This window comes from Elephas maximus, chromosome 3 (genome assembly GCF_024166365.1).
Source record: "Elephas maximus indicus isolate mEleMax1 chromosome 3, mEleMax1 primary haplotype, whole genome shotgun sequence".
NCBI classification, from domain to species: Eukaryota; Metazoa; Chordata; class Mammalia; order Proboscidea; family Elephantidae; genus Elephas; species Elephas maximus.
In genome coordinates this window covers 214,509,059-214,530,700 of record NC_064821.1, presented here as the reverse complement: position 1 = coordinate 214,530,700, position 21,642 = coordinate 214,509,059, and the positions used below count along the sequence as shown (strand labels likewise).

At 42.1% G+C, this 21,642-nt stretch overlaps 1 protein-coding gene across 1 annotated transcript in view; it reads right to left on the bottom strand.

Annotated features, from left to right (window-relative positions):
• F5 (coagulation factor V) overlaps nt 1-21,642 on the bottom strand; it is a 113,100-nt gene that overhangs the window by 14,583 nt on the left and 76,875 nt on the right. Inside the window, exons 14-22 of the mRNA XM_049881262.1 lie at nt 16,757-16,934; nt 13,376-13,612; nt 12,289-12,499; nt 8,667-8,846; nt 6,668-6,784; nt 4,423-4,494; nt 3,375-3,478; nt 2,425-2,580; nt 556-700 (exon numbers count right to left, since the gene is read on the bottom strand). Coding sequence (XP_049737219.1) covers nt 556-700; nt 2,425-2,580; nt 3,375-3,478; nt 4,423-4,494; nt 6,668-6,784; nt 8,667-8,846; nt 12,289-12,499; nt 13,376-13,612; nt 16,757-16,934 — 1,400 coding nt within the window. The remainder of the gene's footprint in view (nt 1-555; nt 701-2,424; nt 2,581-3,374; nt 3,479-4,422; nt 4,495-6,667; nt 6,785-8,666; nt 8,847-12,288; nt 12,500-13,375; nt 13,613-16,756; nt 16,935-21,642) is intronic.

Here is a 21,642-nt window from a genome sequence, read left to right as displayed (position 1 = left end):
GTAATGTTGCTAGCTACTTTATTACATTAAACTCTGAGTGACCTGGATCACTTTGGAAGATTCAAGCTTGATTTGATTCTCAGGTAGTTCCTACTGAAAATGGTCTGATGGAGGTAATTCCAAGCCAGGGCCCTTCCTTGGAGGGGAGAATAGTGTCCATACCACCCTGGCCTTGTTCACACAGCTAGTGCCCACCCTCTGGCTGGTTGAAATGATCTCGGTCTAGATCATAGTGAGAGTTTACCTGGGTGAAACCACTGTTTTGCAGAGCTTTTTCTAGCAGCCTAGGTTACTGCGGAAACCCTGGTGGCGCAGTGGTTGAGAGCTACAGCTGCTAATCAAAAGGTCAGCAGTTCAAATCCACCAGGTGCTCCTATCGGGCAGTTCTACTCAGTCCTATAGGGTTGCTATGAGTTGGAATTGACTTGACAGCAATGGGTTTGGTTTTGGGTTTAGGTCATTGAAGAGAAATAAAAATTCTGCCCACTCTCCCACATCTCACAAATCTTAATTCTCTGAGTGGCAGTAAGAAAGCCGCACGTCTTTGTTCCTTACCGTTAACCTCGCAACCTTGCAGCTCCAGTCGGAGGGTAGGCCTGTTATGGGCTGTGGCTGGGAAGACCCTGATGTACCTAGCCACAATCGGTGGGTCAAACCGGTTGTCTTTTACCGTGGAGGCATCGGAATTGCCAGCAAAATACTGGAAAAAAACAGGAAAGCTTAGTTATAAAACAATCCTCTCTAAAGTGACTTTATAATAAAATTTTTTATCTAACTTTAATATTGTAATATTAAGTTCTCATGTGACCTGACCAAATTAATTTGGTCTTAAAAAATAACTGGGGAGACTTCCATTTCTGGAGCAGTGGTGTATCCTATTCCTGCTGCTAAGTACGACTAAGTGCCCTGGACATGATATAGAAAATAAACATAAGAAGACTCAAGGAAAATAGATTGAATTGAATGAAAATTAACATACAACCCGTCAGAATTTCGGGACACTGCTGAACAGTGTGGAGAGGGAAACTTATAGCGCTGTATGCATATATTGGTAAAGAAGAAAAGTCTAAAATCAGTAACCTTAGTTCCCACCTTAAGAACCTAGAAAAGGAGAGCAATACAAACCCAAAACAAGAGAACAAAGGAAATAAGCTAAGAGTAGAAATCAGTAAAATAAATATAAAAACAATAAAGGAAAATCAATAAAACAAAGCTGTTTTTCTAAAAAGGTCAGTAAAATTGACAAACCTTGAGCAAGACTGACAAAGGAAAAAAGAGAGGAGATGCAAACCCGCATGCCAGGAATGAAGCAGGCAGTGTCACCACAGAGCTTGCAGATGTCAAAAGAATGACAAGAGAATGCTGCTGACAGCTCTACACGGAGACACTTAACAACCTGGAGGAAATGGACCAAGTTCTTCAAAAACACAGGGTTAGCCCAACTCATCCAATACAAAACGGATAATTTGAATAGCCGTTGAATTTGTAATTTAAATACTCCCCAAAAGAAATCTCCAGGCCCGGATGGTTTCTCTGGAGAATTCTACTAACATTTAAAGAAGATTTAGCACCAGTTCTACGCAATGTCCTGCGGAAAACACAATAGGAGGAAATGCTTCTCAATTTATTTTGTGAAGTGTCACCTTGATATCAAAACCAAAGACAGTACAAATACATCAATATTCCTCATAAGCACAGATGCAAAATTCTTTAAGCTATGGATTTACAATTTCTGTTCTCTCTCCAATACTGATTAGAGAGGACCATAACTTATGATCCTCAGGACCCGTTCTAAGGTACATTACAAACAATTCATTACTAGAAATAGTAATTTATTCCTAGAAAATAGTAATAGTTTACATAAAAAATAAATGGAAACAGATTCAAGAGAACTAGTAAAATAACGACAGGTGGATTCCCTTGCTGATATCAGAGAGCTGTCTTTGAAGAGGGGGTTTAAGGTGGAATGAGAGGAGTTAGGACAAATACAACTGGTCACTAGGAAAACCCTGGCATGATTTAAAAAAAAAAAGTCTGAGGACCAAACTCCTGTAGGGCATTACTGGCATTAACACTACCATTTCCTTCAGGCATAGTGAAATAAAGGACAAAGTAAAACAAAAAATTGAGTAAAATCCAAACTCTTGGTGGCCACCTGCCAATCTGAGAAGGTGGGTACTTCATTTGATGGCAAACTGATTTTTCAAGTTTTGTTGGGCTGTGAAGTTTCAGCAGTCAGGCTTATCCCTTTAATTTGTGATACACAGACCCAGAACGTCATCACAGTTTTCCATAAGACTCATAGAAAGCCGCTCACATGTCTAAACCCAGAAATGTATTTTCTGTTTTAAAAGAAGACAGTCACAGGCACAGCGGTAGTAACCCGGGGCTGGTTTGAGGTTTAGACAGAAGCATCACACAGACCATCGGGCTCCTCGTGCTGTTCCCTCTGAAGACCTGCCAGCTGCTGTGGTCAGAGCTGTAAGCCACGTAGAACTCGGTGGTGTAGTAGGGCTTCAGGTAGTGCTTGGCACCTTGGGTCTGGATCCCCGTCAATACGACTTCCCTTTGCATGTCCACCTAAGACACAGCAAAACTATTAAACGGGACTGTCCTTGTCAATAAGTCACACACGGCCTTCATTCATTGGACAGTCAGTTTTCCTTAGAACTAAAGAGCCATTTTTTTTTTTTAAAGAGCCAGCGCCTGAGGTCTTAGCCAAGCGCAGAGTACCCGCTCTGCCGCTAACTAGCCGTGTGTGGCTCTGGGAAGTTAGTTAGCCTGTCTGTGCCTCAGTTTTTATCAGTAAAGTGAGATATTACTAGAAGCAATCTCATGGGGTTGATTTTCAGGCTTTTCAGTAAAGTATCTAGAACGCGCCTACCAGTTACCAGCGAGTCAGCTCCAGCCGTGGCAACGCCATGCGTGTCAGGATAGAGCTGTGCACCACACAGCTTTCAATGGCTGGTTTTTTTTTGGAAGGTCACCAGGACCTTCTTCTGAGATGCCTCTGGGTGGACTTGGACCTCTAACCTTTTGGTTAACAATTAAGCACATTAATTGTTCATACCACCCAGGGACTCCCAGAATAAGGCCTAAAATCAAAAAAACAAACCTCTTGCCATCGAGTCAATTCTGACTCATAGCAACCCTGTAAGACAGAGTAGAACTTCCCCATGGGGCTTCCAAGGAGTGGCTGGTGAATTCAAACTGCAGACCTTTCGGTTAGCAGGCGAGCTCTTAACCACTAGAACCTAGTGATTGCTATTTCACCTAACAACACTGCAACAACAACAGTAACAACAAGAAACTATTAAAACCATTGTCATTGTTACTATTACAATAGAAGCAGACATCTGGTTAGTAAAGCACACCTGGATCCAGGAGTTAGAGCCAGATTCTCTTGAAGGTTTTTCCATGCTCCAAGCATTATATGATCCACTATTGTTTAATCTTGCTAATTTGGGCTCCCAATAACCTAAATTCAAAGGAAGAAAAAAATTTTTTTCTGAATTATTTAAAAAACAGACAATTAGCAATTTCACAAATGAATTTAGTCCCAATGGAAAACCATGTCTCTGAAGGCCCTTGCGCTACAGTTAGGAGGCCAGGCAGCTGACTGGGGCCTTGGCTACTAATATTAAAAAAAAAAAAAAAAAATTAAGTCCATCCTTAATGATGAAATCTTGGCTTCGGGTCTGTACTTGGTCTGCTGTCAACCACCTCGCCCCCTTTCCTGTACACAGGTCATGTTTGTCTTTTCTCTGTCATGTTGATGTGGCCACTGCTGAGTGGACCTGCTTAATAGAAAGACATGGGAGGGGCCATGGGAGGGGCCATGGGAGCCCCATGATCCCTTGCAACTGACCTCTTTATCTTGGGGAGGGCTTTGAGGCAGAGGGAGAGACTTAGGAGGAGTTCCTGACACATAGTGGGTGATCAGCAAAGTTTCTTAAATAGATGAATAACTGGCACAGGCAAAGGGCCCTATTAAATAGGATTATAATACCTGGTGGATAAAACCCTGTGAATTTGGGTGGAATATTTTATGTGTGATCAAACCCAGAAAAAATGAATTGGGAGAGTTTTAGAAATGGGCACAAGGTCATAAAAATAAGCTGTCCCCTCCTTGCCAAACCCTTGCTGAGAAGCTGGCTGCCTAATGTACTAAGGATGCCTAGCTCTTGGTCTTCCCTGGCAGAGACTTTTAGGGAACAATATACACTGGAGGGGGTGGCAGTGACAAGGGGTACCAACAGACTTTCAGCTCCTGCCACAGTGCTCTTTCCTCTCTGAGCATCCCAAATTGAGCCGCTTCACTGTGTTGTGTAGGAGCGAAGCCTAGAGAGGAGGAGTGACCTGCAGCTGCAACAGGCAGGGTGGCCATGTATATGGCACTAGGGCTATGATGCTAGTACTTACTTAGATACTCAGAAGCCTTGATCTGCGAGTCAGATATGATGCCAGTGCTTAGTCCCATTGGCATCTTACATCCTATGAAAAAACAGAAAAAGAAATTTTGGTTATAAAATTCATGTAACAAAATAAAAGCTCTATGGCTAGAGATTGTATCAGATGATGGATCAGTAAGGAAATATTTTCCCCTACCTCTTGTGGCACTGACTTAAATCTGTCTGATCATAAAATGGTAAATGCACTATCAAGATTGGTGCTAACAGAAATGGTGACACCCTAGAGAAAAGCAACGGAAATCCTGAAATGAAACTGATTTTTTTCAACCATCATCGCTATTTATTTTCAAAACTTTTTTATCATCCCAAATAGAAACTCTGTGCCCATTCAGCAACAATTCCACATTGCTCTCTCCCTCCAGCCACTGGTAACCACTAATCTACTTTCTGTATCGATGCATTTGCCTATTCTAGGTTTTTCACGTAAGTGGGGGAAATGTGGTCGATTCTTTAACTGATCTCCATCTGTTTGCATCATAAAGCAAGTCATTTTACAACATGAAGTGCTGTCCCTCATGAGACTATGTTCTCAAAAGTTCCTCTGAAAGTTACAAGGATATTTACATCTTGTTCGAGGAAGGGAATACCAGCTGTGTGTGACCTGGATGTTAGCACAGTGGTTGGTACGCAGTAAGTGCTTAGTAAATGCTTAACTAATGGATGGATGGATGGGTGGGTGGGTGGATGAGAACAGTATCTCCTAAATATTGAAATGGTAGGTTAAGTGTTTATCCTAGTCCTTGATGAATTCCTGGTGTTATGGACTGAATCATGTCCCCCAAAAATGTGTATCAACTTGGCTGGGCCATGGTTCCCAGTATTGTGTGGTTGTCTTTTTTTTTTTTTTTTTTATGTCATTGATGAGGCAGGATTAGAGGCAGTTGTGTTAATGAGGCAGGACTTAATCTACAGAATTAGGTTGTATTTTGAGTCAATCTCTTTTTAAATATAAAAGAAAGAATCAAGCAGAGAGGACAGGGACCTCCTACCACCAAGAATGAAGAACCAGCAGGGAAGCATGTCCTCTGGACTCGGGTACCCCTGCACCAAGAAGCTCCCAGACCCAAGGGAAGATTGACGTTGAGGACCTTGCTCCCGAGCCCACAGAGAAAGAAAGCCTTTCCCTGGAGCTGGCACCCTGAATTCAGACTTTTAGCCTCCTAGACTGTGAGAGAGTAAATTTCTGTTTGCTAAAGCCATTCACTTGTGGTATTTCTGCTATAAAAGCACTAGATAACTGAGGCGCCTGGTGTCTTTTCCCTCCTCTACTCCAGGAACTGGAGAATTTCTTACATGAACTTTCCCATGAGTAGAGGTGGTAGAAAGCAGTTTCATCTCCCCCCACCTGCATGGCCTTTATGCTGTCACTGTACTTAAGGAATGTACCCTAGGGGAAGTAGACCCCTCCTATTGAGTCTTAGTGGTAGGGTAGGTGATTAACTATAGAATTGCATGCAGCAAGGTCTAATCTTAGATCCCAGACAGGGAGGAAATGTTCTCCTTTGTCGTTATCAAAGCTGGAGATAATGGCCACAAGGCTGTCACACACTCTGAGCTCAGGCTGTGTCAAGGGGCACGTCCCTCTTTCTCCCCTTCCCCTTTTCCTATGCACCAAGCACATAAACCCCTCAGTCTAAGGTATATAAGCTGTTTCCACTCTGCCCTTTGTCTTTTACCTACGACACATGGAGGGGCTATGCATGTGTAGGGGAGATCTGTCAGCTCACCCTGGAATGAGATCCAAAGGAAACTGGTCCAAGGTGAAACCATACCATGTTCGTCTTTGTCCTGATTACCGTGTAAGCAATAAAAGCTTGTGGTCTCACTGCTAGGAAATGTCCATTATTTGTCGAGAGCTTTTTTTATTTTTTATAGCCCTGCACAAACTTACTTTCATTTTTCCTTCTTGGCTCACCTGTGCCATCGATCAAAAATCACGAAAAACAATGCTTTACATTGGTTCTCCAGTTGAGAGGAGTGCCTTTGGACTGAACCTCTTTGTTTAAGTCTCCTAGATAACTGATGTGTTCACAGTGCAATGAGACCACAGTCCAGAATGAAAGCAATTATGGCCACAGAGTATGCCTCTACCACATCAGAGTCCTCAGAGTTGAATGTTTCCAATCTAAAAGTCAGTCATACTCTAATAACAGGTACTTTACTGATAAAAATATTAGGTGGCTCTTGGGTGATACCTCTGTCTATGATGAGGAAGAGCGTTTGCATCCCCGCTTGCTGGTTTTCCCCAACCTCTGTGTCTAGGAGCCACCAGCCAGGTTTTGATGCTTTCATTTCCAGAGTTTTAAATGAACCTAGAATACAGAATGAAGGACATTATATCGGTTGACTGCTGTCAAAGAATACTGAAACCCCTGTGTCACGAGAGGCTTTAGAATAGAATTTAAAAGTTATGCATCCAAGGGCTGAAAACAAAGCAAAGCATAACAAAACAACAACAACGAAAACCACAAACGTCACACACACACACACACACACACACATATAAACACACACCCACAACTAAAAATAACTCACTCCAGGACATCAAATAATCTCCACCACAGCTCATTAGAAAGAAACCTTCACCAATCTAAATACAATGTTACAGGTTAAGCCACACATAATACAGGTTTATAGTCCTAAACTATCACAGCAATCTCGACCGACCCATCACTGGGCCTCAAAAATATCTTACGTGTTTCCTTTCTCTCTTTGCTTGGTTTTCTTCCTTATACAAGAAAATCAAAATAAAACATACTTCTCCCGTGTTTTCAAGTTTTCTATCCAGTTTATATCTTTGGATAGAGATGTACACAGATTGTTTCAGAAAATCACTGAAAGAATGAAGTATCTAATACCTCTGATTATCCATTCTGGTATTTGATATTACCCACTACCAGTTAATCCTTTTTAATACTGCTAACTATAATTGCAGTGACAATGAACAGCTGATGGCCATCCTCCTCAAACACACTGAAAAACCATCCCCGGCCCTCTGCTGTCTACACAGATATTTCTGTCTGAATATTTAGATGAGGCAGCCAATCCTAGCTTCTCAATCCATCTTGAGAGCTCACCACTGAAGGAAAGGTTGACAGATCTGCTAATACTTGGTGAAAAGATAATAGATGAGTTTGACCTAACGTCCTCTGGCCCATATCTTAAAGGAAAGTTCTTTCTAGATTTACTAGTAAGTCACTGCCACGCTAAAAACAAAAAAGACCTCCAGACTCCCCTGCCCTCAACCAACCCAGGCTCATTTGGACTTCTGTGCCTACATCTGAAACTGAGACTCACACCAACTTCCCACCCAAAGTCCTGTAGAGGGACTGGCCTTCCCTAGCTCCTTGGACAGCATTGGTAGAAGGTAGGTTGCTTGGTCAAAATGTAGGGTCCTGGGCTCCCTTCTCAAGACCTACTGCATCAGAGTCTCTGGGAGCAAATTCTCTGCCATAGTATCCACATTTTAACCAGCTTCCTAGGTTTTTATTACGCTCCCTACAGTTTGAGGATCAGTGACATCCAGTGCTCATGTCTCACCCACATACTTACGCAAACAACTTGTTGGCACATAACAAATCCTTTCTGATGACTGTAATTTGTTTAAACCTCATCAACATTTTGTACGTGAAAATTTCTAAATACCAGTGCCATTCTTTGGCTTTGACAATTATTTAATTTTTTTTTTTTTGGTCTCCGAACAGCCTCATGAGTTAGTCCAAGATTATGATTTCCAGAGAGTGTCACTTAACCAAAGATATCAGGGTGACAGACCCAGGAGAATTCAAGAATTCTGAAACCCTATTAAGTTCTTAATCTCTCTCCCTGACAGACTAAGTCTACCACTGTGGTTCATTTTACAGTGTGGTCCAGAGCCGACCTGTGTGACCAACACACTGGCTTGTGAGAACCTGGGTTAGACAGCATTTCTTTACAACCAGACTGACCACAGATTTCACCTGTGTGAGGCTATAAACAATTCATAAATAGCTGTTTTTTTTTTTTTTTTTGTTTGTTTTTTTAACTCTGTGTACAGGTTGCGACATGGCTTTGTCCAAGATCTACTCCAGAACTCTGGGTTCCCGCCCCTTAGGAAGCAGATACACAGGAGGGAGCAAGGGGAGTCACGGTGCTAAGGCTGCCTTATCTCGCCATTTCTCAGCAAGGACCTCGTTCCATCGCCCAGGGCTTTACCAGGCAGAAGGGGCCAGACCCCTAACTGGTGCTGTTGGGTGCCGTTTTCCAGCAAGGTCTGGCCATGAAAGCGGACCACATGAATGTCTTGGGAGCTGCCCATGTTCAGCAGGTGCAACCTCACCCACTCTTGCTCGTACATCATCAGGCCGGGCAGGCCGTAGATCATCCCATTAATGGCTGAAAGGACAGAGAGTTGCAATCAGTTAAAAACCTGTGTATGCTGGGAGGGAGACTGGTATGGAAATACGCGCTTCCTGGCCCATCCAACCATAGAGAACACCCCTACATGCCACAACATCAGTGACAGGCTGAAGCTGAACCTTCGGCTCCTCATCACCTGGCCCACATCAAACACCAGCCTACAGCAGAAGTAGGGGGAGCTCTGTTTCCAAGCAGATCATTACTGTTTTCCTCAGATTTCACACTTCTGCTTTGTGCTTGGCCCATTTATCCTCCACATTTACGGTACCACTGTTCTCTCACTACAAAAGATAAAGACTGAGATGGGTGGATAACCTCCAGCGGTTAGAGGAAAGAGGGTATGCAGCAAATCACCCTAAACCAAAAAAAAAAAAAAAAAAAAAAAAACCAAACAGTGACCCTATGGGACAGAGGAGAACTTCCCCATAGGGCTTCTAAGGAGCTGCTGGTGGATTCAAACTGCCAAGGTTTTTTTAGCAGCTGAGCTCTTAATCACTGGACAGCCAGGGCTCCAAATTCAGGGATAGTTCCAGGAGGCAAAATTAGGAGGTTAGAGTTGATCTTTGTGTGCCCATCCTCCACAGTGATTCATGTGTTCTCCTATTGGTGTGGTAGCTTCCCTGCCCCCTTCCCAGCTTAGATGCCCAGGGTGCAGGCTTTCACTCTCCTCTCAGAGAAATATGTGTGCTTTTAGAAACCACCTGGTAAACTTGATCACCTTAAAAATGTAATTAAAACTGTTCAGTGATAATGTTTAGTGCACCAAGCATTTAACTGGAAGTGGGGCAAGGGAAGGATTTTTTTCCCCCTTAAGCTAAAGGAACTGCTGTGGAATTTCAGGAATCAGGCATGTGAACCTTTGGAGGGGAAGGGGTAGGGATAATTTTGGCATCCTTAGAATTATATCACGTAGGGGAACACCTACTGGCTGTGTTTTTACACAAATAACGTCATCTTCTGTTTGTTTGCTTAACCATGCTCCCCGCAACCCCAAGGTATTTTTGTAAGTACACTATGCTCATTTTTTACAGCAACGTGTAAAAAAAAACTGACATAGCAGTGATTACGAAAATACCTCAAGGGGGGAGGGTGCGGCTGGCAAACAAACGTGTGGAAGGTGAGTGTTATTTGCGTGCAAATACGGTACATACTCACACCACCAGCCCTCACTCCCTCATCTTAGTTTCTGGTAAGAAATAGATTTCACAGGAGTGAAAGGCATCTTGAGTGATAACTAGGTCAGCATTGCTAAACCATTGCATCACAGCATGGAAATGAAGACTCAGCAATGTAGACGCCCAGCAAACATTTGGTTGAGCTGAGTGATATAATTCAGTCACACATTCATTCATTCATTGAACACATATTTACTGAGCATATACTGCAAAGTCCAGGCACTGAGCTAGGGCCTGGGTACTCAGATACTACCCCAGAAGAATTACCAACTGCATGGAGTTAGGCTACATGAGTTGGAATCAACTCAATGGTAACGAGTTTGGTGGGTTTTGCTAGGCTACAATACATATAAAACTAAATGATACTGAATGCATTTTACTCTTTCTCTGAGGAATCAGGAAGCAGTGCCTGCAAATGGCACCGCTAAGAAACAAGAAGCCTGTCTGTTGCTGCAGCCTGTGCTTTTCCACTTGGTGGAGAGGTTTTCTGAAGGGTATGCTTTCTGCTCCTGGGTCCTAGCATGCTGGCCCGAGAGCCTGGAGGTGGCAGGAGAAGACAGAGGAAAGCGCTGCTTGAGGTCTACGGTTAGACTGTCTCGGTGGTTCTACTCTAGATTGTTTAATACAAGATTTTAACCTTTTGTGAAAAACAGGGTCTATTCTTAGCGGGGGAAACCCTGGTGGCATAGTGGTTAAGTGCTACAGCTGGTAACCAAAAGGTCAGCAGTTTGAATCCACCAGGCACTCCTTGGAAACCCTATGGGGCAGTTCCACTCTGCCCTATAGGGTCGCTATGAGTCAGAATCGACTCGACGGCAGCGAGTTTTGGTTTTTGGTATTCTTAGTGGGTATAGAAAGAAAGAAAGGCCTGGTGATCTACTTCAGAAAAATCAGCCGGTGAAAACACTATGGATCACAATGGTTCAGTCCGATTGTGCATAGGGTCACCATGAGTCAGGGGCCAGCTTGATGGCAGCTCTTAACAGCAATATCATCATCAGTGGATGGGGTCCTGGGGCAGATCACAGATCATATTGTTTGTCCTTCTCTACCTCCAGAGTAATTTTACAGGTGAGCTGAGGCTGTAACACACCCTAATAGAAGTTTAATGAGGAAAAATAGTGAAAAAAAAAAAAAAAGGTAGCCTGAATGTGTGAATGGGTTGGGGAGGGAGACCTGCTTAGTCTCAGCAACTGGATGGAGGTGCCGGTGGCACCGAACTGGATGTATGAAATAACGGGCTTTTCCCCTCGGCCATAGCAACCTTCTCCTTCCCTGTTACACCAAGTGCTGCCCCATTAGCACATCCTCCCAAATCAGTAACCTCAGAGCAAGCTCATCTATTCCTCAAACTCTGAAAACAGTGCTTATTCGCCTTCTTTTCCCCTAATCCCTGAGTCATTCTCTTTGCTGTCCTCCAAATCCCAAATTTTGCTTTTCTCTAAAACAACTGCTTGTAATGCAGTCACCAATTTACAGGCTAAATTCCTGAATGGATTTCCGAGTGGGCACACCTTGATCAATGTGAGTACCCAAATGCTCTCTTGCCAGTAATTCTCCCACCGCCTATCTCGTTTTGTTCTCATGTGCTTTGGATGCTATCTGGGAGCTACTGAGAGCTAAAAAACTGTTAGAGTCATTCTTATACCAGGAAAGATGCATGGATAGTCATTTGTTCTCTATAAACAGCAGAGGGTAGCACTTGCTCCCTCAGAGATCCTAATAACGCAGAGTAACGTTAACTCCTTCTTAACACGTTGCCAACGTCAGCATCTGGAGTCCCTCGATGGCGTTAAGGACTCGACTATTAGCTGAAAGGCTGGCGGTTCGAACCCACCCAGAGGCGCCTCTGAAAACAAGCCTGGGAATCTGCTTCCGAAAGGTCACAGCCTTCAAAGCCCTACGGAGGAGTCCTACTCTGCACACACGGGGCCGATTCTGACTCAACAGCACCTGAGGACACGACAACAGTGTAAGCATAGTGGCTTTTTCACTTGTTTGTTTCGGTTTGTTTTGCATCACCTTAGTGTACTATCTTTCAAACTTTCTTCTCTTCACCTGGAGTATCACCTGCCAGTTTATAACAGCTCTCCCTCTGAGACATGTAAGGAGCTAGTTTTCATCATAGCTTGTGGCTCCTCAGTAATATCTCGGGCTTAATCTGGTGGAAACCTAAGGGCAGGAATCACTATGACTCAGTCTGCTTTAATTCAGAGGTAAGATCAAAGTCAGAAGAAAAATACCATGAAATTCATGGGAGTTTTTTACTTCTGAGGATGCGAGTGTCCAAGACCTTTTGGGCTTCTTTTCATAGTACCAGCTCTTCTTTTCATCAAAGACCATAAAAAGTAAGACAAATTCTCTCATGTCCATAGGCATGCTGCTCTCCTTGTGAAGTGTCCCTTTTCGGCAGATCAGAAGGGGACCAATCAAACCCGAATGGATATCCTTTTCCTGGAAGACAGTAAGAGCAAACTGCATGCGCCCCCTTTCTCAGGGCTTTCTTTGCTCTCCTGACAATCACTCATCAGACAGAAGATGACACCTTATTAGAGGCTCTGAATTTAAAGATTATAAAGAAATAATTTAATGGGCCTAGATATTTAACATTTAATTTCCATTGCATTTATATTTCCTCACTCTGATTAATGAGTTATCCCAACATGGTAGCAATGATAATGATGATGATATGACACTAACAGGGTGGCTTCTATGTACGGAGCACCTACTACTATGTTAAATGATTCGCTTACAGTATTTCATTTAATCCTGACAACAATCCTATGTGGTAAATGGAAGTTCATTCACTGAACAAATATTTACCAAGTAGCTGCAATGTGCTATGCACTGTTTTCTTATTTTTACCTTAGGTAACCAAGGTTGAGAGAGATTCAAATAAGTCTCCTAGGGTCACACAGGAAATGCCAGGGCAGGAATTTAACTCGTACTCCCTCCACTATGCCTGAAATAAAGGCATCTTGACTTTGCAGTTCTTTCATAAAGAAAGAACAGAAGAGACCTAATACTCATTGAAGGAAACTGTAAGTAAATGTCTTCCTCTGGAAAAAGTAGTCACTATAAATTGGGGCCAACCACGTAAGTAATCCTCACTCCTCTCCACTGGGCAAGTATTTCTCTTCCTCTGCTCCCTGAAGGGCTGCATGCAGAGTCCCTGTTATGGCAGCTGTAGACTGTTGACCACAATCCGCACGCACTTCTCATGAACGCAAGACCTCAGACATGTAACGAGAAACAGCTCTGACTTTGCCGTTGGGTGAACGCAGGTTGTAAGGTCAGCGGAACAGCAAAAACTTTGGAGGATGTACCTACCGGGTTCACTGCTGAATAGTAGGCCCACGCCCGACAGGCCGAGCCTGGATCTTCCGGCCCGGACCGCTCGGTGGCGTGCCATACATACGTATAAGTGTCGTTGGGCCGAATGGCGTTATCCTCCTTAAACCATTCAGGAGAGTCATCATCATAAGTCTTTCCCTCTGATGATTTTTCATAGGAAAGTCCATGAGCATGAAGAGAATACGGTCTGGATGCTAAATTTTTAAAATGAACCTAGAAAAAGAAATGATCGACAAATGTACTTAAGCTTCACAAAAATCCAAACTGAAAAATGTCAGTGTTAAAGGCCAACTAACCAACCAACCAATAAGAGGCCATCAAGTTGACTCCGACTCATGGCGACCCCGTGTGTTTCAGAGTGGGGCTGCGCCTAGGGTTCGCAGTGGCTATGACCTCTGGGAAACAGACTGCCAGAACTTTCTTCCGAGGCTCCTGTGGGTGGATTCGAACTGCCAACCTTTTGACTAGTAGCTGAGCACTTAATTATTGGCCAAAGTGAATGGTTTTCACTAGCTAATGCTTTTCAGAAGTAGACTGCAGGGTCCTTCTTCCTAGTCTGTCTTAGTTTGGAAGCTCAGCTGAAACCTGTCCTCCATGGGTGACCCTGCTGGTATCTGAATACCAGTGGCATAGCTTCCAGCATCACAGCAACACGCAATGGATAACACTGCAAGGAATGGGAATTCCAGAACACTTAATTGTGCTTATAAGGAACCTTTACATAGATCAAGAGGCAGTTGTTCGGACAGAACAAGGGGATACTGATTGGTTTAAAGTCAGGAAAGGCATGTGTCAGGGTTGTATTCTTTCATCATATCTATTTAATCTGTATGCTGAGCAAATAATACGAGAAGGTGGACCATATGAAGAAGGACGGGGCATCGGGATTGGAGGAAGACTCATTAACAACCTGCGTTATGTAGATGACACAACCTTGTTTGCTGAAAGTGAAGAGGACTTGAAGCACTTACTAATGAAGAGCAAAGACCACAGCCTTCAGTATGCACTGCACATTAACATAAAAAAAAACCAGTAAGAAAACAAAAATCCTCACAAGTGGACCAATGAGCAACATCATGATAAATGGAGAAAAGATTGAAGTTGTCAAGGATTTCATTTTACTTGGATCCATAATCAACAGCCATGGAAGCAGCAGTCAAGAAATCAAAAGATGCATTACATTGGGTAAATCTGCTGCAAAGGACCTCTTCAAAATGTTGAAGAGCAAAGACATCACCCTGAAGACTAAGGTGTGCCGGACCCAAGCCATGGTATATTTGGTATTTTTCAATCTCATCATATGCATGTGAAAGCTGGACAATGAATAAGGAAGACCAAAGAAGAGTTGATGCCTTTGAATTGTGGTGTTGGCAAAAAATATTGAATATACGATGGACTGCCAAAAGAATGAACAAATCTGTCTTGGAAGAAGTGTGGCCAGAATGCTCCTTAGAGGCAAGGATGGCGAGACTGCATCTTACATACTATGGACACGTCAGGAGGGATGAGTCCCTGGAGAAGGACATCATGCTTGGCAGAGTACAGGGTCAGCGGAAAAGAGGAAGGCCCTCAACGAGGTGGATTGACACAGTGGCTGCAACAATGAGCTCAAGCATAACAACGATTGTAAGGATGGCGCAGGACCGGGCGGTGTTTCGTTCTGTTGTGCATAGGGTTGCTATGAGTCGGAGCTGACTTGACGGCACCTAACGACAACAACAACAACAACAACAAGTGAATGGTTATTAAATCAGAGCTAAGATATATTGAGTGCTAACGATTTCAAAGTAACTTATGTATATTATTTCATTTAAGTTTCACAACCATCCTAGGAGTTAGGGCCTGAGTAGATTGCCCCAAAACACCAAAACGTGGTTGTTCTTAGGCTCAAGGCTAAAATATTAACATTATCTATAAATGAAATGACAGGGTTAGGTGCTGGAGAGTTGAAGATGAATGAGGCTTTGTCCCTGCTCATGACAAGCTTTCAAGCCATGGTAAAGAGAGACATGCATATGTGTGTCCCAGCTGCAAAACTGGAGACAACAAGTTTCTCATGGGAAATGGCATTTGAGTTGGCCCTTGAAGAATGAAGAAGAGTTCGGCAGAGGGAGAAGAGGGGAAAGTATTTCAGGGTTCTGGAAGAACAGGGCCATGCCTATGAGGAGAGGAGGAAAGCAGGTATCTGGGGGACAGCAGGGATCCGGGTGTGGCCGGGCTGCAGAGTGCACAGCAGTGGCGTGGGACCTGGTGCTACACAGGGCTGGAAGAGGAGCTTGGGACCAGATGGCAAAAGCAGTTGCTGTTGAGTCGATTCTGACTCATGGAGACCCCACGTGTGCAGAGTAGAAAAGGCTTTGGCCTTCCAGAAGCAGATTGGCAGGTTTTCTTCGGAGGCGCCTCTGGTTGGGTTCAAACCACCAACCTTTCAGTTAGTAATCGAGCACTTAACCATTTGTGCCACCCTGGAAAAGAAGCTTGGAACCAGATGGTAGAGGACCTGAAATGCCACATGGGGAGTCCTTTGTGCTCCCAGCAGTCAGCCCCATGGAAGATGCTCCTCCTAGCCCTTGTCTTCTACAGCTTCTAAGGGTTAAAAAGCCCCTAATCAGAAAAGACTGTTGCTTCCTCGATCTTCATGGTGCATTAGTGTAATTAAGATCTTTATATTTCTACTAGCCTATCTGCATTTTTTAGAGAAGCAAGTATTTACTGAAAATTCTGGTGAATGCTAAAATAGGTAGGTATAGTAGATTATGTTTTGGGACCTAGAATAGTTTACTTTACATTCCATCACCCTTTCCTATCTTTTCCATAAGCATGAGATTAGAAAGGACAGGGGCGATAAGCCTGGACAGGATATAGGAGTTAGAAGAAAATGACCAGGACTGGGAATACTTAGGAAACTTACTTTTGAGGGGGATATTATTTTCATTCAAAGGCATGGAGACAACTTTACTTCCCTAATTCTCAAATTTTCTCTGACTTTCCTAATTCTCTCGTTTTCTTTGAAGAAAACTTCATTTTTTTTTTTTTAAAGAAAACATTACTACTACTGCCACCACTGCTGTTGTTACTATGAAACCAGCCAAATCACTCCTGAATATGTCAGTTTTCTCTGTTAGCTGTAGGTAGGAATTACAATGTAATTTTCCCCAGGTTACATAGTTTTTTTTTTTTTTTAATTGTAAGGTCATTAATTTTGTCAGGAAGATTGCCATATTACTTGGCAAAGAGTCTTTGAAAAGAAATGTAATTATTTGTTAATTCTGAAAAATAAATCAGCTCTAGCTCTCTTTTCACCCTCACCTTTACAGCATTTTTGGAAATTCATAGACTGCTCAGAAGATGACTTACTTGGATGACATCATCCACTTCAGCTCTGATAATAGGACCAAGCATCCCAAGGTGCTCTTCATACTCCCCCCGAGGATCATGCTTGGTAAAGGTGCTGTCCAGGTACTTTCGGAACACCACTTTCTTGTATACGGTATTCTTGGGAGCATCTTCGGTATCTTCTTCATTATCTGTTTTGCTGAAAGGACAATAATAGCATTTGTGTAAAAGAAGAAACTAAAGACTTCAAATTTACAAAATTTCTCTGTTTCTGAAGAATAGTGACTAGAATGGATAAGGTCTTCAATAAATACTTGATGAACAAAGCAACAAAAACTCAAGTCAGAGGCTATTCTTCAGCTCCCAGCTCAAAAGTCATTTCTTAGGTAAATCCTCCTATGATCTCTTAGACTAGGTCAAGTTTCCCTCTTCTATTCCTTACATTTCTCTAATACTACTATTCTGTGTGTGTGTATAAAACATACTCTATGTAACATTTATATATATAACACACACACACACACACATATATATATATATATATAAAACATTTCTATAGTATTCCTAGGAAAGCCTGGTTACATAGTGGTTAAGAGCTCAGCTGCTAACCAAAAGATGGGCAGTTTGAATCCACTAGGTGCCCCTTAGAAACCCTATGGGGCAGTTCTACTCTGTCTTACAGGGTCGCTGTGAGTCAGAATTAACTCAACAGCAACAGGTTTGGTTTTGGGTTTTATTGTATTCCTGTAGAATATATAATTAATTATATATAATTTATGTGTGAGGTTATCTATTAATATCTTCTTCTGCAACTGGAACGTAAGACCCATGAGGTCAAGGATCGTGCCTATTTTGCTCACAGTTTTATTTCCAGTGTCTAGCACATTGTCTGGCACATATGGGTACTTAAACATTTTTGTTGAATGTATAAATGAATGAACAAATATATATTAATGGGTTTGGTATATAGCCTCAAACTGACAGACATGTCAGTTTGTCATACTGGGGTGGCTTGCCTGTTGTTATGATGTTGGAAGCTATGTCACTGGTATTTCAAATACCAGCAGGGTCACTCATGATAGACAGGTTTCAGCTGAGCTTCCAGACTAAGAAAGACTAGAAAGAAGGACCTGGTAGTCTACTTTTGAAAAAAAAATTGGCTAGTGAAAACTTTATAAATAGCAGAACATCGTCTAATATGGTGCCATAAGTCTCTCAGGTTAGAAGGCACTCAAAATATGACTAGGGAAGAGCTGTCTCCTCAAAGTAGAGTCGACCTCAATGATGTGGATGGAGTCAAGCTTTCAGGACCTTCATTTTGCTGACGAGGCATGACTCAAAATGAGAAGAAACAGCTGCAAACATCCATTAGTAACTGGAACATGGAATGTTCAAAGTAAGAATCTAGGAAAATTGAAAGTCATCAAAAATGAGATGGAATGCACAAACATTGATATCCTAGGCATTAGTGAACAGAAATGGCCTGGTATCGGCCATTTTGAATCAGACAATCATATGGTCTACTATGCCAGGAACGACAAATTGAAGAGGAATGGTGTCACATTCATCGTCAAAAAGAACATTTCAAGATATATCCTGAAGTACAATGCTGTCAGTGATAGGATAATATCTATACACCTACAAGAAAGACCAGTTGATACAACTATTATTCAAATTTACGTACCAACCACTAAGGCCAAAGATGAAGAAACTGAATTTTTTTTTTTACCAACTTCTGCAGTCTGAAATTGATCAAACATGCAATCAAGATGCATTGACAATTCCTGGTGATTAGAATGCAAAAGCTGGAAACAAAGAAGAAGGATCAGTCGTTGGAAAATATGGCTTTGGTGATAGAAACGATGATGGAGATCACATGATAGAATTTTGCAAGACCAATGACTTTTACAACAACATAAACAGCAACTATATATGGGGACTTGACCAGATGGAAAACACAGGAATCAAATCGACTACATCTGTGGAAAGAGACGATGGAAAACTCAATGTCATCAATCTGAACAAGGCCAGGGGCTGGCTGCAGATCAGACCATCAATTGCTTCTATTCAAGTTCAAGTTGAAGCTGAAGAAAATTAGAAGTCCCCAAGAGCCAAAATACGACCTTGAATAGATTTGATGCATGGAACACTGATGACTGAAGACCAGATGAGTTGTAGAATGATATCAAGGACATCATACATGAAGAAAGCAAGAGGTCATTAAAAAGACGGGAAAGAAAGACCAAAATGGATGTCAGAAGAGACACTGAAACTTGCTCTTGAATGTCCAGTAGCTAAAGGGAAAGGAAGAAATGATGAAGTAAAAGAGCTGAGCAGAAGATTTCAAATGGCAGCTCAAGAAGACAAAGTAAAGTGTTACAATGACTTGTGCAAAGAGCTGGAGATAGAAAACCAAAAGGGAAGAACACGGTTGGCATTTCTCAAGCTGAAAGAACTGAAGAAAAAACTCAGGCCTCGAATTGCAATAGTGAAGAATTCCACAGGGAAAATATTACACGATACAGGAAGCATCAAAAGAAGATGGAAGGAATACACAGAGTCACTGTACCAGAAAGAACTGGTTGACCTTCAACCGTTTCAGAAGATGAAGAATTGATGGTATTTAAGGAAGAAGTCTAAGCTGCACTGAAGGCAATGGTAAAAACAAATCTCCAGGAATTGAAGGAATACCAATTGAGATTTTCAACAAATGGACAAAGAGCTGGAGTTGGGCACTCACCTAAACCAAGAAATTTGGAGGAAAGCTACCTGGCCAACTGACTGCAAGAGATTCATATTTGTGCTCATTCCAAAGAAAGATGATCCAACAGAATGTGGAAATTATTGAACAATACCATTAATGTCATACACAAGTAAAATTTTGCTGAAGATCATTCAAAAGCAGTTGCAGCAGTACATTGACAGTGAACTGCCAGAAATTCAAGCTGGATTCAGAAGAGGATGTGGAACAAGGGATATCATTGCTGATGTTAGATGGATCTTGGCTGAGAGCAGAGAATACTAGAAAGATGTTTGCCTGTGTTTTACTGGCTATGCAAAAGCATTCAACTGTGTGGATAATAGCAAATTATGGATAACATTGTGAAGAATGGGAATTCCAGAACACCTAATTGTGCTCATGAGGAATCTGTACATGGACCAAGAGGCAGTCGTTCAAATAGAATGAGGGGATACTGAGTGGTTTAAAGTCAGGAAAGGTGTGTATCAGGGTTGTTTCCTTTCACCGTATTTATTCAATCTGTATGCTGAGCAAATAATCCTAGAAGCTGGACTATATGAAGAAGAAGGGGGCCTCAGGATTGGAAGAAAGTTCATTAACAACCTGTGATATGAGATGACACAACCTTGCTTGCTGAAAGTGAAGAGGTCTTGAAACTCTTACTGATGAAGATCAAAGACTACAGTATGGATTATACTTCAAGATAAAGAAACGAAAATCCTCACAACTGGACCAATAAGCAACATCATGGTAAGTGGAGAAATACTGAAGTTATAAAGGATTTCATTTTTCTTGGATCCACAATCAACACCCATGGAAGCAGCAGTCAAGAAATCAAAAGACACATTGCATTGGGCAAATCTGCTGCAAAAGACCCCTTTTAAAGTGTTGAAAAGCAAAGATGTCACTTTGAGGACTAAGGTGTGCCTGACCCAAGCCATGGTATTTTTAATTGCCTCATATGCATGTGAAAGCTGAACAATGAATAAAGAAGACTGAAGAAAAATTTACACCTTTGAATTATGCTGTTGCTGAAGAATGGACTGCCAGAAGAACAAACAAATCTGTCTTGGAAGAAAACCAAACCAAAACCAAACCCGTTGCCATCAAGTCAATTCTGACTCATAGCGACCCCACAAGACAGAGTAGAACTGCCCCACAGGGTTTCCCAGGAGTACCTGGTGGATTCAAACTGCCGACCTTTTGGTTAGCAGCCATACCTCTAACCAGGAAACTGGGGTTTCCTGTCTTGGAAGAAGTACAGACACAATGCTCATGGGAAGTGAGGATGGTGAGACTTCGTCTCATGTGATTTGGAGATGTGTTATCAGGAGGGACCAGTCCCTGGAGAAGGACATCATGCTTGTTAAAGTACCTCTACTTTAGAGAAAGTACCTCAGAGAAAAAAAGGAGGACCCTCAAAGTGATGGACTGACATGTTGGCTGCAACAAGGGGCTCATGCATGACAATGATTGTGAGGACAGCACAGGACGCAGCAGTGTTTTGTTTTTTGTACTTAGGGTTGCTATGAGTTGGAACTGACTGGATGGTACCTAACAACGACAACAACAATATAGCCTCAGGGCTTCCTCCTGCTACTGGGCCTTGACTGTCTGGAATGCTCTCCTACTCCATCTCTCACCTTGTTCACTCCTACTCATCTTCAGATCTCAGTTCAATTGTCACTTCCTCAGGGTCAGTTACCTCAATTCCAATATCACCATGTGTCTACCTTTTTTCTTGGCATTTATCATGGTTAGGTTTTACACTTATTATTTGATTCATATCTATCTGCCCCACTAATCCATGCATTACATGAAGGCCATGTGTATTTGTATTTTATTTTTTTATTTGCAGCACTTAACACAATACCTAGGAAAGAATACACACTCATTAAAGGTTGTTGAATGAATGAATGACTGTATAAACCAAGTTATAACTTTAGTTCAAGTAAAAACAAATCGTTATCTAGTGACTGTCTCAGTTGAGGGTATAAACTTGCTTTTTATTTCTATGCTAATTTATATCCCTAGTCTCTGCCACTTAAGTCTCATGGAATTTGAACTAAACTTCACCAAGATGTTATATACTTTACATTGATTACTAAAACAAGTTAAATATATATATATATTTTTTTCATTGCTGTCGAGTTGATTCCAACTCATA